Source organism: Bubalus bubalis, chromosome 5, assembly GCF_019923935.1.
Source record: "Bubalus bubalis isolate 160015118507 breed Murrah chromosome 5, NDDB_SH_1, whole genome shotgun sequence".
Classification (NCBI taxonomy): Eukaryota; Metazoa; Chordata; class Mammalia; order Artiodactyla; family Bovidae; genus Bubalus; species Bubalus bubalis.
The window spans coordinates 78,383,342-78,397,522 of NC_059161.1; the positions used below are offsets into that span (position 1 = coordinate 78,383,342).

Consider the following 14,181-nt stretch of genomic DNA (forward strand, 5'->3'; position numbering starts at 1 on the left):
TCTTAATACCTAAGCTTCTTGATACTTACCGAGTTTTCGCAGTTTTCTAGGTTTGAGGGATTTTTATTGGAGGACGGAGAACAGTTTCAGTTTCCTATCAAATACTTGTGAATCTAGGCTAAAGGGTCTTTTGTTTGGAAAACAGTAATCAATTTAGCATTTAATTCTACTGAAACATTGTTGGGTTTTGGAAACTTTTCTTTCAGGCACTGCTTTAGTTAGCACAGTAGTCTCAGTTTTCTGTGGCTAGGTCTATAAATTTGGAGGCAGGACTAACAATGTATCAGTGGTTATATTTGAGGGGATTTTCCCACCATATTAAAAGTTTTAATTGTGTTAATCCAAATGTGAGGATATGCACTAGAATGCAAACCGGAGCTCCTCAAGCCCAGTGCACATTGTGAGCATCAGTTCTCTCCCACAGAGAAGCCGGAGTGCACTCAGTGCCTCCTCGTTTTGAGTATTCCCCCTCAAATTCACTAGATTTTCACAGTCTTAAACCGTACCACGAGGGCACTAGCATTTCCCCCCCAATAACGGTATTTATGGTACTCCACTGATTTATCACCTCCGCATTCAGTTCATTTAGGGCCATGTCTATGTATTTTAAAAAATGCCCTAGAACAAGTTATATGGGTATTGCTAACAAAGACTTCAGGTCAGTAATTGACTAATGTAAATAAAAAATGATCCTTCCATAACCCATTTCTTGCATAAGCTGATGCTACTACAGAAGAAACTATTTAAATTTCAAACCAATTTCCCTGACCTCAAATGCTAAATTGCTTCAGGATGATTTAAAATGTTGGCAAACATGTTGAATTAATTTACTTACTCTGACATAGTTTCCCAGTATCTTCAGAATCTGTATGTAATTAACCATTTGCTCTTTTAATACTAAGTATATGGTAAATAAACCATTTAAAATTTTTAAAAACCAGATTTTTCTTATGGCCATTAATAGTAACTAAATATTTTTGGCACTTGCCAAATTGGGCTTTTGTCAAAGGTCCCATGAAGTACTCTATGTTTTATGGCTCAGCGTATAAGAGCAGTGGTGTTTTTTAGCTATGCTTCAAAAACATCTAAATAACACTGAAAATCAGAATGTTGCAAAGTTTACTTAGCCCTAAATGAACGGGTTCTTTTATTCCCTTAAGTTCTCAAAATACTGCATTGAAATGTTGAGGCAGGTGTAAAATACATGGTGTTTGTACATGTCAGCATTTCAGAGCTCCTTCTAGCAGAGTGGTTATCACTATCAAGGCCTGTTAGGAGTTTATTCCCACTCACTTAGCTGACAAGGTTAAAAGAGGGTTAAAACCTCCTTAAAGGCTAAAACTTGTGTCTTGAAATAGCAGGGTGCTTCAGACTGGATTTTTATTTTCTACATTATTGTTATTAGGCATTTCAGTTGGTCAGCCTTAAATAGAGGCAGCTATTTTAATGACTTCATCCTTTAAAAGGACTAGGGGAGACTTGTACATAACAAGGCCAGAGTGAGGACGTGCTTTCTTATAACACAGACAAAAGAACTGCCTCAATTACTGCAAACATTTTACCAGTTTTTCATGATCATACTGTTTGGGGTTCGCAAGGGAAGAATGCTGAAGTGGTTTGCCATTCCCTTCTCCAGTGGACCAGGTTTTGTCAGAACTCTCCACCCTGACCCCCCGGTCTTGGGTGGCCCTGCACGGCATGGCTCGTGGCTTCACTGAGTTACACAAGGCTGTGGTCCATGTGATCATTTTGGTTAGTTTTCTGTGATGGTGGTTCTCTGTGGGCCATGGTATTAAAGTTCTTGTTTCTTCTGTCTGCCCTCTGATGAATGAGGATAAGAGACTTGTGCAGGATTCCTGATGGGAGGGACTGACTGTGGGGGAAACTGCTTCTTGCTCTGGTGGGCACTTGAGAGTGAAAAAACTGGCTTTTAAAACTCAGCATTCAAAAAACTAAGATCATGGCATCTGGTGCCGTCACTTCACGGCAGACAGATGGGAAACAATGGAAACAGTGACAGACTTTATATTTTTTGGCTCCAGAATCACTGCAGACAGTGAATGCAGCCATGAAATTAAGACACTTGGTCCTTGGAAGAAAAACTGTGACAAACCTAGGCAGTGTATTAAAAAGCAGAGACATCACTTTGCAGACAAAGGTCTGTATAGTCAAAGCTATGGTTTTTCCAGTAATCATATATAGATTTGAACCATAAAGAAGGCTGCATGCCAAAGAATTGATGCTTTCAAACTGTGGTACTGGAGAAGACTCTCGAGAGTCCCTTGGATGGCAAGGAGATCAAACCAGTCAATGCTAAAGGAAATCAGTCCTGAATATTCATTGGAAGGACTGATGCTGAAGCTCCAATACTTTTGTCACCTGGTGTGAAGAGCCGACTCATTGGAAAAGAACCTGATGCGGGAACGATTGAGGGCGAGAGAAAAAGGGGATGACAGGATGCGATGGTTGGATGGCATCATTGACTCAATGGACAAGAGCAAACTCTGGGAGATAGTGAAGGACAGGAAGCCTGGCATGCTGCAGTCCGTGGGGTTGTAAAGAGTCAGACAGGACTAAGCAACTGAAGAACGACATGATTGTGTACATTGCATACTTGCCTGTATAATCTGTACTTCCTTCTTCCCATCTTGTTCTCTTGCCTTGGTTCCTTGCCCTTTTCCTATATGGATCTCCGAAATGGCCAGATGAAACCCCAGAGTGTGCGGAGGAGCAGGATCGTCAAAAAGGCCCAAAGGGGTGATGTGGTTGAGTGCCAGCCCTTCCTTAGAGGGCCTTAGCCACTAGCTGCCGTGTGGGATCTTCGTGAAAACCGTGACTCTCGGGGAGAGTGCTGACGCTGAGTATCGTAGTGGGCCGTCAGAGGTCTCCATTTCGAGACAACCTATCGTATCTTTTGTGTGGATTTCTTTGGGTGGGGCTTCATCCAGTACCATTTTGGAGGGCCCAGAGGCTGGCTAACACATGTTGTTGATTTTTGCTTGGCTCCCCAGGGTCTTTGAGGTAATAAACAGTCATGTCTCACATTCTTCCACATCTTGGAGGTTTTCAGTGAAGCAGCAGCTGCTGTCATTGTGTGTTTTCCACCAGATATTAAGAAATGAAGCTTGATCCTCAGTGGCTGAGGTGGAACCATCCTCAAAGATCAGTCGGACGGGTGTACAGTATCTGCATGTTCAGTGCTTTGTGGACTTTCCTTCCCCATAAATGCCCTAGTTTTGCACTAGAGCCAAATTGTTTGAAGGCAGGATTATAGGTGTAGGCTACTGCTCAAGTTGATAAATGCCAGCTGTTTGTTACTATGTATAATTGATCAGTTAACTGAAGAAACTGTTCAGTAAGCCCCGATTAGTCTTGACAAAGCTGCTATAGTCTGTTGCATGTTGCAACAGGAGATTATGCATTTCAGGGGACACTTGGAAGACTAATAGAGCACCAATAGAAGTAATCTAGCCATCTGGAATCTGGGGCTCGAAAATTCTTCCCTGTCAAACAGCTCATCAGTATTGGATAGGACCAGTGGACCCACGTCCATGACGACGCACTTTCTGTGGTAGGGCCCGTCAGTGAAGCTTGAGGGAAACTCTGAACTGGGGACTTCTCAGAAAGTCTGTATCAGCATTGCTCCATCTGTCAGATTCCCCCTAGTTACCTTACACTTTCCAGAGGACAGTCTTCAGGATCAACACTGAGATGTGAGCAGAACCACCAGAGTCCCTGTTGCCCCGTGACCACTCAAGGATTGCCCAAGAAGTAGGGCTCCTTGGCAGTGAGCGCCGTCAGTGGGAAGGGTCTAAAGGCCTTGTGGGACGGTGGGCCTGAAGGGCGCGGGGGGTGGTGGGATGGTGGGCCTGAAGGGCGCGGGGGGTGGTGGACGGCGGGCCTGAAGGGCGCGGTGGCGCTCCTTCTCGAGGGCGGCAGGGGCCAGGCCGAGTGGAGGTGTCGCCTCAGGCCCCCTGCGCCGCCGCGCTCCTGGTTCTGGCCCCGCACCTTGGGCCTCTGAACCATTTCCTGTTCATTTAGTGAGTCTGATGGTTTTAAATGATTGGTAGGGGCTTTGCCCCAGTCCCTTTCCTTTAAAAACATGATCAGTCTCTCAAAGACTAATCTATGAATTCCTGCTAAGATCAGGTTTTTAGATGGCTAGTTGGGTATTGTCATTCTGTGTGGTCTTATTATCTGACTAAGGTAATGCTTGAAAATTAATATCCAGTGTTTTCTAGGCTACCCTGGCTTAGCTGCTTTGGGGAGGTAACAATAGCAGCTGTTCACTATGAGCTGAATTTTTCTTAATTTTCTATCGCTGGAGGTTTCTGTTGTTATGTTGCAGCTGAATAACACTCGGGGCAGATTTTAACTCGCCTGGAGATCTGCTTTTCGCTGCTCTGTGTGTCTTGTCCTCCTCGCAGAGGTGCTGCTCTGGTGCTGGTTTGTTGCCTGACGCCTCATCAAGCTTTGTTTTTGGTCTGTTCACAGGAAAGAGGGCAATAAGAAAAAACACTAACTGACCTCAGATGAGCGGTACAATGTAGCTTATTAATCATCTTGAGTGCCGTTATAAAATGCACACCACTTTTCCTCTCATGATTTAGGCTTAAAATGTCAGTGTTCTGTCCTGTTTTTAAACTTAGATTGGTCAGAGTTCTTGTGGGAATGATCGTGAAAGCTACCTTAAAAGTATTTAAAGTCCTGTGGAGTAGATTCTTTTATCTCAGATTATTTTACAAATCAAGAGGTTAATCATTACATTTTATGTTGAAATATCTGAAAAGCTTAAGTACACTTCTGGGGCTTCCCAGGTGGCTCAATGCTAACAATCGACTTGCCAATGCAGAAGACATGGGTTCGATCCCAGATGTGGAAAGATCCCTTGGAGAAGGAAATGGCGACCTACTCCAGTATTCCTGCCTGGAAATATTTTTAACATGTAGCACCCAGGAGAGTTTCAGTCTGTTCTCAGGCAAATTGGAATTTATTTTTATTGCCAGTTTTCATATGTGCTTGTACTTTAAAAATCGGGTTAAAAGCAAATTATAAGTGGGTACTCTTTTTTTTTTTAATAGCTTGGGCAATTATTTTAAACCATTTTTCCCTTCAAGTAGCATGTTCTTCTCCATTCCAGATAACACTGGGAGGACTTTTCTTCACCTTGTTCTCTTTTTCCACTTCTTAGTTAGTATTTCACAGCAGCCCATTTCAGGATGTCCTTCAGAGATTAAACAGCTTCTGTGGAGTGACCAGGGAAGTGTTCATTTCACTGTTTAGGGTTTTATTTATTAATCAGCTGGTGCACAGAAATGCCAGCAGTGGTTTTATTCACATTCCACCATATCCTGCATTCTGAGGAGTTGAGGGTATCACTTAAGGAACAGGGGTGTTTGAACAAGGGTGTTTTGTTCATCGTTAATCATTTAGTGGTGAATTAGTCTAATGTATGAAAGATTGAAAGATGCAGTACCCTAGAATTTCCTATCCTTTGCTTGCTTCTCTTTTTGAAATATGAAGCATTGTTAACACCTGGGAGAATAGTTAGCAGCTTGAAATGTGTAGAAGTCTGATCATTTTGCCATTTTTCTCCCTTTGGGGGCAACACTGAGAAAAGGCCTGGGGGCATGGTTTGGGATTTGAATTATTTGTTGCTTCGGTAAAGGGTACTTGGGAGTTGGAGTTGGTTTCAACTTAAGGTGGAGGGGTGGGGAGTTCTTAGCTCATGTTTGCTTGGAATGCCTCTTTTAGCATCTATCAGTATTTCTGTTCTTGAAAGTAACTGGTCTAAGTTGATACTAAATAAATCTTTTTATTTCTAATCTCTTTAGCAGGAGGAGCAATCTCAGAACTGTTATGAAGACCCTTGAAGTTCTTCATTCTTCCCTACTTTGCCATCATGTGGCCTCTGGACACTGTGGTCAGTCATCTGAGATTGACTTTAATTTAAAACAAAGGCCTCTGTCTTCCACCCAGGAGGTGGAAGGAGTGAATTTTATGTTTGAATGAAGAAGTGAATTATGGAAGAAGAGTATATGTCCCTTCCCTTTCAAGCATAAGTCCAAATAGACTCTCAGGAATGAGGATTTGTGAAGACATCAAACAGGAGTTTTGACTCTTTAAAAATGCTCGTTATGTTGCTGGAGGAGATTGCTGGTCTGCTCGTCTGTCTTCCCTGTACCCAGCACCATTTCGGCTTCTCACTTCCTATCTCCTACTTGCCTTTGCTCCTCAGTGCATGTCCTTGAGTGACTGACTTTTACCTGAAATTTTGCTGCCTGTATCCTAGAAAAAACTTCGGTTTGCACATTCTTTCTTCCATTTTAAAGTTACCTACTCACCAGATGCCTCCTATATTTCCATAGTCTGTTACAAAGGATGGGCAGGAAAGAAAGTGCTTGGAAGATTTCAGATTTTCTGAGAGAGAGATAGGAAAGGCCTCCTCTTTTTAACATTCTGTAACATTTTGCTCAAGCTGGGCTGTAAGAGGGTCAGGGTTTTTCTTGGTTTTCTTCTCATTGCATGTTTCTCTCCAGTATTGGTTCATTCAATCATGGTTTATGAAGATAGCTAGTTTCATTTGGTCTCCAGCAAAGAATCATTAGTAGTTTATATTGCTTTACCTGTACTGGCTTCCAGAGACAAAAACAAACCGGGGTGTCTCTGAACAAGCTTATTTTCTACTGGGGTGGGGGAATCTATGCAAGGACTAAATAAAACCGTCCATAATCAAAGCAGCAACAACACAATTCAAATAAAAAATCAAGGAACCTTTTTTTTTTATCATTGCTTGTGGACATCTGTCCTTCCCATCAGTCATCGTGTTTCCCCACGCTCCTTTTCCTTCCTATGTGTTTCCAGTCACTTCCTTTCTGTGAAAGGTTGCTTAGCTTTTAAAATTTTTTAATTTTTGCTTTTGCTGTTCTTTGTATAAAAACTAGCAGATTGGATGGCTGTGGCCCCCAGGTGTTTGAAATTCTCTGAAAATCCAGAGTGAAGAAACGAGGTGTGCAGAAGGCTCTCTAGCCCCTCTGAGTAGAGCTTGAGCTGACTGGAAGTGCTCAGTCTGGATCATCATTTCACGGTATTTTCAAAGGAGAGTTAAACACTGTGCTTATTGGGAAATCTCTGTTGGTTGGTGGTTGCTTCAGTAGGTAGCTAAACAAGTTGATTGCTTTTTGGATTTTAGCATAGAAATCAAAGTAGAACACATCGGCAAGAGTCTCTTCCATTCCGTCTCTAGAACCAAAATGTTCAGTAGTTGAAGAGCTCTCCCTGAACCAGTGGCCAAATGTCTATATTTTTAGATGCCACTGCCTTTTCCTCAGATGCTCCTTTTGTGAATTTCATTTCCTATTTCATATCAGACCAGTGGTTGAAATTGGTAGGTGGGTCACTAGGCATGTTTTTGTTTTGCGGACATTATTTCCATTTCATTTCTCTCTCTACTGTACACTGCAACAGTATGCAAACTGTGTGATACAGGCGGCCTCTGCCTTATTTCTGCAAAGTAGCCGGGTGTCCTCTGCCTGAGCATTTGGGTGTTCAGCCTCTGTCCGCCTCCTAAACTGGCTCCTGAGAAAATCAATGTCAGCCCTGCCAGGGTGTCTGGTAGCAGCTCCTAATAATTATTTATGCTTCTGGAATTGTTTGCAGCTCCTGAAATCTTGTGTCCGTTTCAGTTTGATTCTCTCGATTTGTACAATATATGCATATTCTTTTTTCCCTTCTGTCACCCTCCCCTCCCCTCGGCATTTTTTAATGTCCTGTAGTTTTGTATGAGAGGAGACTTAGCCTCGGGTACTTCTTGCTGAAGCTTTAATGCTTTGTAAATAAAATCGGATGTTTATTAAAGAACAGGTGTAGGTGTTTGCTTGTAGACAACTGATCACTTCTGAAAGTCACCAGCCTCTTCACTCTGTGCAACAGAAAATACAGCTTACTTGGTTAATGTTATTAATAGATCTTCTCTATATGGAAGTACAGAGCTGGAAGGGCTGAGAGGTGGCCTGGTAGTCTAGATATCTGCCTCTGGAAAATATTATATTAAATAAACAAAGCAAATTTGTGTTAGATCATTTAGGAGTGACCTCTCTCCAAATTCTTTTGCTCAGTAGGTGTGACTGCACTGTGGAGGCCGCAGCGCTAGGAGACATCCCAGAGCTCACAGAAACACTTGCGGGGTGCCTCCTGCCTCCCAGGGGCCTTTCTTAAAGTGTAACTACAGATAAATTCCTCTTCATGAGCACTTTTTCTGCCTAAATTAAATAGCTTTGAAATCCACTGACTACTTAACTGTCTCTAAAGAATAAGAATATTTAAGTCTTTGATTTTAATCGTCTCTAAATCTGAGTGTCTGTTTACAAATCTTCCCTGTTATGTGACTGAGAATCTTTCTGACATCACAGCTGTTTCCTAGCAACCTTGACCCAAGTGGATTATGAGCTCCTTCCGTGTTTCGTGGGGTGGAGGGACTAGACTGAGAGGCAGGGAGATTTAGGTATTCTCTCCCCCAGAATATATCTTTTGTTACCTTGGGAAGGAAGAGTGCCTACAAGTGAGAAACTGTATTTAATATTGCCTATCCTGCTAAGCATTGATTCTAGAAGACCTCGTGGCCCTTGCCTTCATGAATTTTCATTTCTCTTTAAAATTCCTTACACATGAAGAGTGTTTCACACTTTACAAAGTGTTTTCATGTACAGTTTATCATATGATGCTCAAAGTGACTTTCCTGAAATAGGCAAGGAGTTGTTAATTTACAAAGGAGAAAACAAATTTAGGAAGAGGAAGTCACTTGCATCTTAGTCCAGAGTCCTTAATCCTTTTAATAGAAGGTTTAGGAGCATTTAAAGGTGATGATAGCTTAATTCAAATTAACCCTCTCTTTTTAGAGTAAGTATTTGGTCAGATTTAACGGGGATTTTGGAACGTTTGAATTCAGATTCCACAATTTGGGAAGGGTGAGGAACAGTATAGCCTCAGTGGGCATTGAGGTTATTTGGAAATTCACTTCAGCTTCTGAAGCCTTTTCATCTGTCTTCCCAAGAGGTGGATTTAAATTCATTAGAAAGATGTGAAAAGAGTGAAGACTTTGGGAAGGTGGTCGTTAGCAAACAGATAGTAAAGCAGCAGTATTGTGCCTTTTGTCTGCCTGTGGCCTCACCTGTTAATAAGGACTAGACTTTAATTGTAATTTTTTATCGACAATGCATGCATCATATCTTTTGACTTTGAAGGCTATCTTATGTCAAAGGAATTGAGTTATGACGTGGTGGTGGATTTAGCTGGAACACCTCAGGTATTGGCTGCGGGTAGTGAAATGCCTCTAAGACATGAAGACTTCGGCCACTGGTTTCATCCCTGGGAGCCTGGTGTTGGCCTTCTGTCTACCTGTGGTGGTGACTTCACCTAAAACGCTGGCCATCCCTGAGAAACTGCAGGAAGCTGTGGGCAAAGTTACTGTCAACGCCACGACCTGTACTGTCACCTGTGGCCTTGGCTTTAAGGAAGAGACTGTCTGTGAGGTGGGCCCCGATGGAGTGAGAAGGAAGTGTAAGTCTCAGCGCCTGGAATGTCTGACCAACTGGCTCTGTGGAATGCTCCATTTCACCCTTCTCATAGGGAAGGAATTTAAGCTGAGCTGTCTGAGTCCAGACATCCTGGAGATCGGGCAGGAAGCTTTCCGATTCACCTGGAGACTTGCTCGGGGAATCATCTCAACTGATGATGAAGTCTTCAAACCCTTCCGAGCCAGTTCCTACTTTATAAAGTTTCAGTCCATTCAAGAGTATGACTCTGGGACCTACCGGTGTGACGTGCAGCTGTTAAAAAACTTGAGACTTGTCAAGAGGCTCTATTTTGGGCTGAGGGTCCTTTCTCCTAATTTGGTGAACCTGAATTTCCATCAGTCCCTTACTGAGGATCAGAAGTTAGTGGACGAAGGCCTGGAAGTGAATCTGGACAACTACTCCAGGCCTCAGCACCCACCGTGGAAAAAGAAGGTGGCCATAGCTGTGGGAATAGGAGTTGCCGGTGGCGTGACTGGTGGTGTGCTGGTGAGCATCGTGCTGTGCGGCAGGCTGAGCGTGATCCACAGCAGTGCCAGCCTTGAGACCTTACAGGCCTTGCTGCCAAAGGGCGGGATGCTCAGGAAGCCAGACTAGGTTTTCAGGGGAGTGTTCTGGCTGCCCGCTTGTGAGCTGGCTAAGAGGGAGACTTCCATTACCAAAGAACTGAGCGGAGCGTGTGGGACAGGCAGCATGATGGTAGCTGTGGGCAAGTCTAACTGTGTCCCGGGTGGACCCCTTCCAGCTGTTCCCTGCCCACCAGGTACCCAGGAACCCTGACTGCAGGCATCTCCCTACTCCTGGGACGAGTTGTGTCTTCCACATTTGCATTAATTTTCTGCACTTTACAGCTTGTATGCCTCCTACCGTGATCTCCCTTCTGAGCAGCATAATCATGTAGAAGGATATGACAGCTTTTCTAGTGAAAGCAGTTTTTTCCTCTTTATTAAAATAATTCACAATAACTATACGGAGACCTAACCTTTTCTGCTCTTTAGTGTAAAATTTCTTGTCAGTCGTTTAAATTGTCCGACCATAATCAGTGTGGTTTTGGGTTAAACTCACACCAGAGTTTTTAGAACAGACATTGAACAAACTGCTTTGTTCGCGGCATATGCCCATTTGTGGCAGAGCCGAGGGTGATGCAGACTCGAGTGTGTAAGAGACAGTCAATGAATGTTAGTAAGTCATTTGCCACCCTTAGACCTCCCAGGCGAAGCCTCCGTGCTTGGGGCTAAATTGAATTCCTGGTGAAACACTGGATTTTTCTGCTGGTAGATTTCCCCTGAATGGTTTCTTGGCTTGCTTCCTGATCCTATCCTTCTAGCAACTTCAGTGCCCTGAAGCTTATGTTGCTGGAGAGGTCAGGTTGGTTTCTTAGAGCAGTCAGGGCCCCCTGAGGGAGGGCTAGTACCTCCCTCCCTCAACAGGAAATCCAGTCTTAAGAGGTCATTCAGGCTGTGTCTGAGATAATGGGCTTGGCTTGTGGAACCCTCAGGGAAATGGCTCTTGGGCCACCAACTGAGCTGATTCTGTTTGAGAGAATTAGCTTTTCTTCCCTTCCCTTTGCTGTCAGTACAGACGAAGTAGCAGAAATAAGACTGGGACCAGTGGTTATCTTCTCTGGCCGTATGTCCGAGTCACCCAGATAAGGTTTTGAAAAATAAGATTCCTGAGTCCCAACCTGAGGATGCTAACTCAGTTTAAATTGCGACCAGTGGATCTCTGTTATTTCTTCTGTTTTAAATAAAAACCTCAAGCCCATAAAAAAGTTGAAAGTTTTGATGGCACCCATAGGCCCTTTAACTGGATTCACTGATTGCAAAACATTTTGCTCCAACTCTCTTCCTCTCTAAATACATACTGATTTTACATAAAACACTTGGAAGTGAGTCACGGAGAGCGACCTTTCACCCTTAGTCATGTCTCTCAATCAGGACATCATCTGTGTGACCAACAACTCCCTGATCTTACGTGCAGTTGGTACCTCGCTTCTCCCAACTTACAAACTCCTGGAGCTTTTCAAGCTTGATCCAGGGTCAAGTGAAGCTTCATGTATTACATTTGATTATTTCTCTTAAGTCTTATTTTACAACAGATCCCCTACATTTTTTTCATGACATTCATATTGAAGAGGTACTGGTCTTGCATACATGTCCCACAGTTAATTCCTCATGATTCGATTCCTGAGGAATGAATCCTAAACATTTCTTACAAGAGCCCAGCAATATGGTATGTACTTATCGCACGACCTCGGGAGGCCCAGTGTCAGGGTGGCCGCTGTTGGCTGAGCTTGATCATTCGGTTAAGGCGGTGACTGCCAGGTCTCTGCAGTGGTGTACCTGTGTATGTTTTCCTGTTGTAATCTGTGGGATGATGCCTTGTGATAACCTGGTTTCTAAAAAAACATTCACAGGTGTTTTGGAATCCATAATCTTTGCCTTATTACATGTTAGGGATTGAAAAATGATGGATTTTTAAATTCATTTTTCTATCTATTGCACTGCATTTTTCTCTTAAGCGCTGTTTTTATTCTTCTGAGATTTCAGTGGATTCTCCTTTTTATTCAGTGAATTATATATAACCCATTACTGTTGTCATATTTTTGATGTTCAAATTATTCCCTTTTGGCCAGGAGTCCCTTCAGGCCAGCTCTTTTGTCCTTTTGGTGTGTCCCATTTGACTTTGAGCATGTCCTTGCAACAGTAGGACGCCTCAGAGGCACTCCAAACCTGAGCCTCCAAGGGGCTCTGGTTCCTTTTAGTGTGGGAAGTAGTGTCGAGAAACCACGGCGCGGGTGCCACATGCGCTTATTGCCACTGGAAGGTCACTGCCTCTAGGCCGTTTGTGTGCCCTATGTACATATAAATCATGTGTTCAAAAGCATCTTTGTTTTTCAGAAGTTTTCTCGATAATTCTGGTATATAGCAAAGGTTGAGAACCACTGGCCTTCACGCATGCATAGGGAGTCTTTAACTATTGCTCTTATTTTGAAAAGACCTTAAACTTTCCACACACCCTCTCTCCCATTCTCTACCTCAGATGGGATGTTACTCAGAAGACCTGGGCTGGTCCTCTTTCTGTGTAATGGAGCAAGCTAACTGCCCCTTCGCAGTCCTCATCCTTGAAGCACATGACTGTGAGGATCAGGTGAGATCCTGTGAGTCGAACTGCTCTAAGCTGGGAGGCTCAGACACGCACAGAGTTGGGGAATGTCACCAATGAAGCCCGTCACTTCAGTCCTGGACACTTTGCTGAAGCATTCAGGAGAGAGCTTGCTCTGCTTTGAAAGAGGACCGTAAAACATAAATATTACATTGATGAGGAGGGTTGAGGGGTGCAGTGTGTTCTGATTTTACAGATGGAAAGACAGACCTAAGAAGAACTAAAGAACTTCTCCAGCATTCTATTGTAAGCCAGTAGTCAAACATGAGATGGAGTATCTTACAGCTCTAGCTTTAGAGCATTCTGCATTAGTTTGAAGATGTGAGGGTACTGAATTGGGAAGAGAACAAAACCCAATTAAATGCATTAGTGCAGCCTCAAACCCAACTTAGTTCTTTGAATTCTGTGCATGTGGTCTGTCTCTAAAGGATCAAGGAGATGCTGCCTGACTCAGATTTGGGCTCCGGAGTGGCCAGTGCTTCCAGCATCCCTTTGGGTGCAAAGTAGCAGGAATGAAGCTGTGTGGCCCTTCGGGGGCTCACGGTCAGCCTCGGCTTCCTGTGCCCGGCAGGCCAGGGGCAGGCCTCCACTCACCTTGTTTTCCCTGATGGAAGCTGTCAGGCGCAATCAGCACAGGGCCCTACCTGCTTCACGCTGAAAGAGTGAACACTCACACAGCTGCCTGCGTGTGTCCTGTGTCTCAGGTGTAATAGATGTTGTGGAGAATGCTGAATGCAGAATAGTGTTGTAGTTGGAAAATGTTGGCTAGAAATTCAAATCCTTTAGGCTGCTGCGAGCCAAGGCTGGAGGCACCCACTTCCCAGAAGGGGGTCACTCTGTCTCTGCAGGGAGACGACTTTGGTACTGTTGAGTTGATACAGGTATCTCCTGCTTTTTGAAAGGTCACTTTCCACCACTTTGGAGTTATGAGAAACCTACATTAGTACTTGTTCTCACTAACTGAAAGATATCTGAAGAGGGTTTTCCCTTAAAAAAAAAAAAAGTAATTGCTTCTTTGCTTTACACCATTTCGGCTTAAGAGTTCATAGGAACACTTGACGCTTGAGCAGCAGGAGAGGTTGTACCTCAAATGCCTTAAAAAGCAGGGGAACGGAGAACAGCATCGTTACACGAACACGGTTTCCTGCCCGCCTGGCAGGGAGAGCCAGCTGGGCAGGGAGCTCTGCTCTGCTCCGCGGAGCCTGCCTTAAGGCCGCTCGGCCTGATTTTTCTCCCCTCACAGTACGGGGTGCAGCCGCACGCACCACGTGCTGCCTCCTTAGAGCTGGCTGTGCGGAAGGTTGCCTGGCGTTAGAGAACATGACAAGGAGATACGCTTTAGTCTGAAGATAAAAACGCCCACGGCTGGTGGCAGCTGCCTCACCAGGTTGAGAAACCATCTTTATTTAAGAACTGCCCGCTACCAGAGTCAATAAATAACTAC

General features: G+C 43.9%; 2 protein-coding genes across 7 annotated transcripts in view; both read left to right on the forward strand.

The window, feature by feature from the left end:
• The window catches only part of RBBP5 (RB binding protein 5, histone lysine methyltransferase complex subunit), a 39,319-nt gene extending 31,462 nt beyond the window's left edge, over window positions 1-7,857 (forward strand). For 4 of the 6 annotated variants that reach the window (XM_006062269.4, XM_006062272.4, XM_044943286.2 and 1 more), the window contains one exon: window positions 5,835-7,857. In XM_006062269.4, the coding sequence (XP_006062331.1) occupies window positions 5,835-5,863 (29 nt within the window). In that variant the 3' untranslated portion in view covers window positions 5,864-7,857. The remainder of the gene's footprint in view (window positions 1-5,834) is intronic. The other 2 variants (XM_006062270.4, XM_025277739.3) reach the window with 1 other exon arrangement.
• Window positions 7,858-8,003: 146 nt separating this feature from the next.
• On the forward strand, window positions 8,004-13,124 carry TMEM81 (transmembrane protein 81). Its single transcript, XM_006062273.4, has one exon. It carries the CDS (start codon window positions 9,339-9,341, stop codon window positions 10,167-10,169), a length of 831 nt encoding a protein of 276 aa, XP_006062335.1. The 5' UTR covers window positions 8,004-9,338; the 3' UTR covers window positions 10,170-13,124.
• The last annotated feature ends 1,057 nt before the right edge of the window (window positions 13,125-14,181 follow it).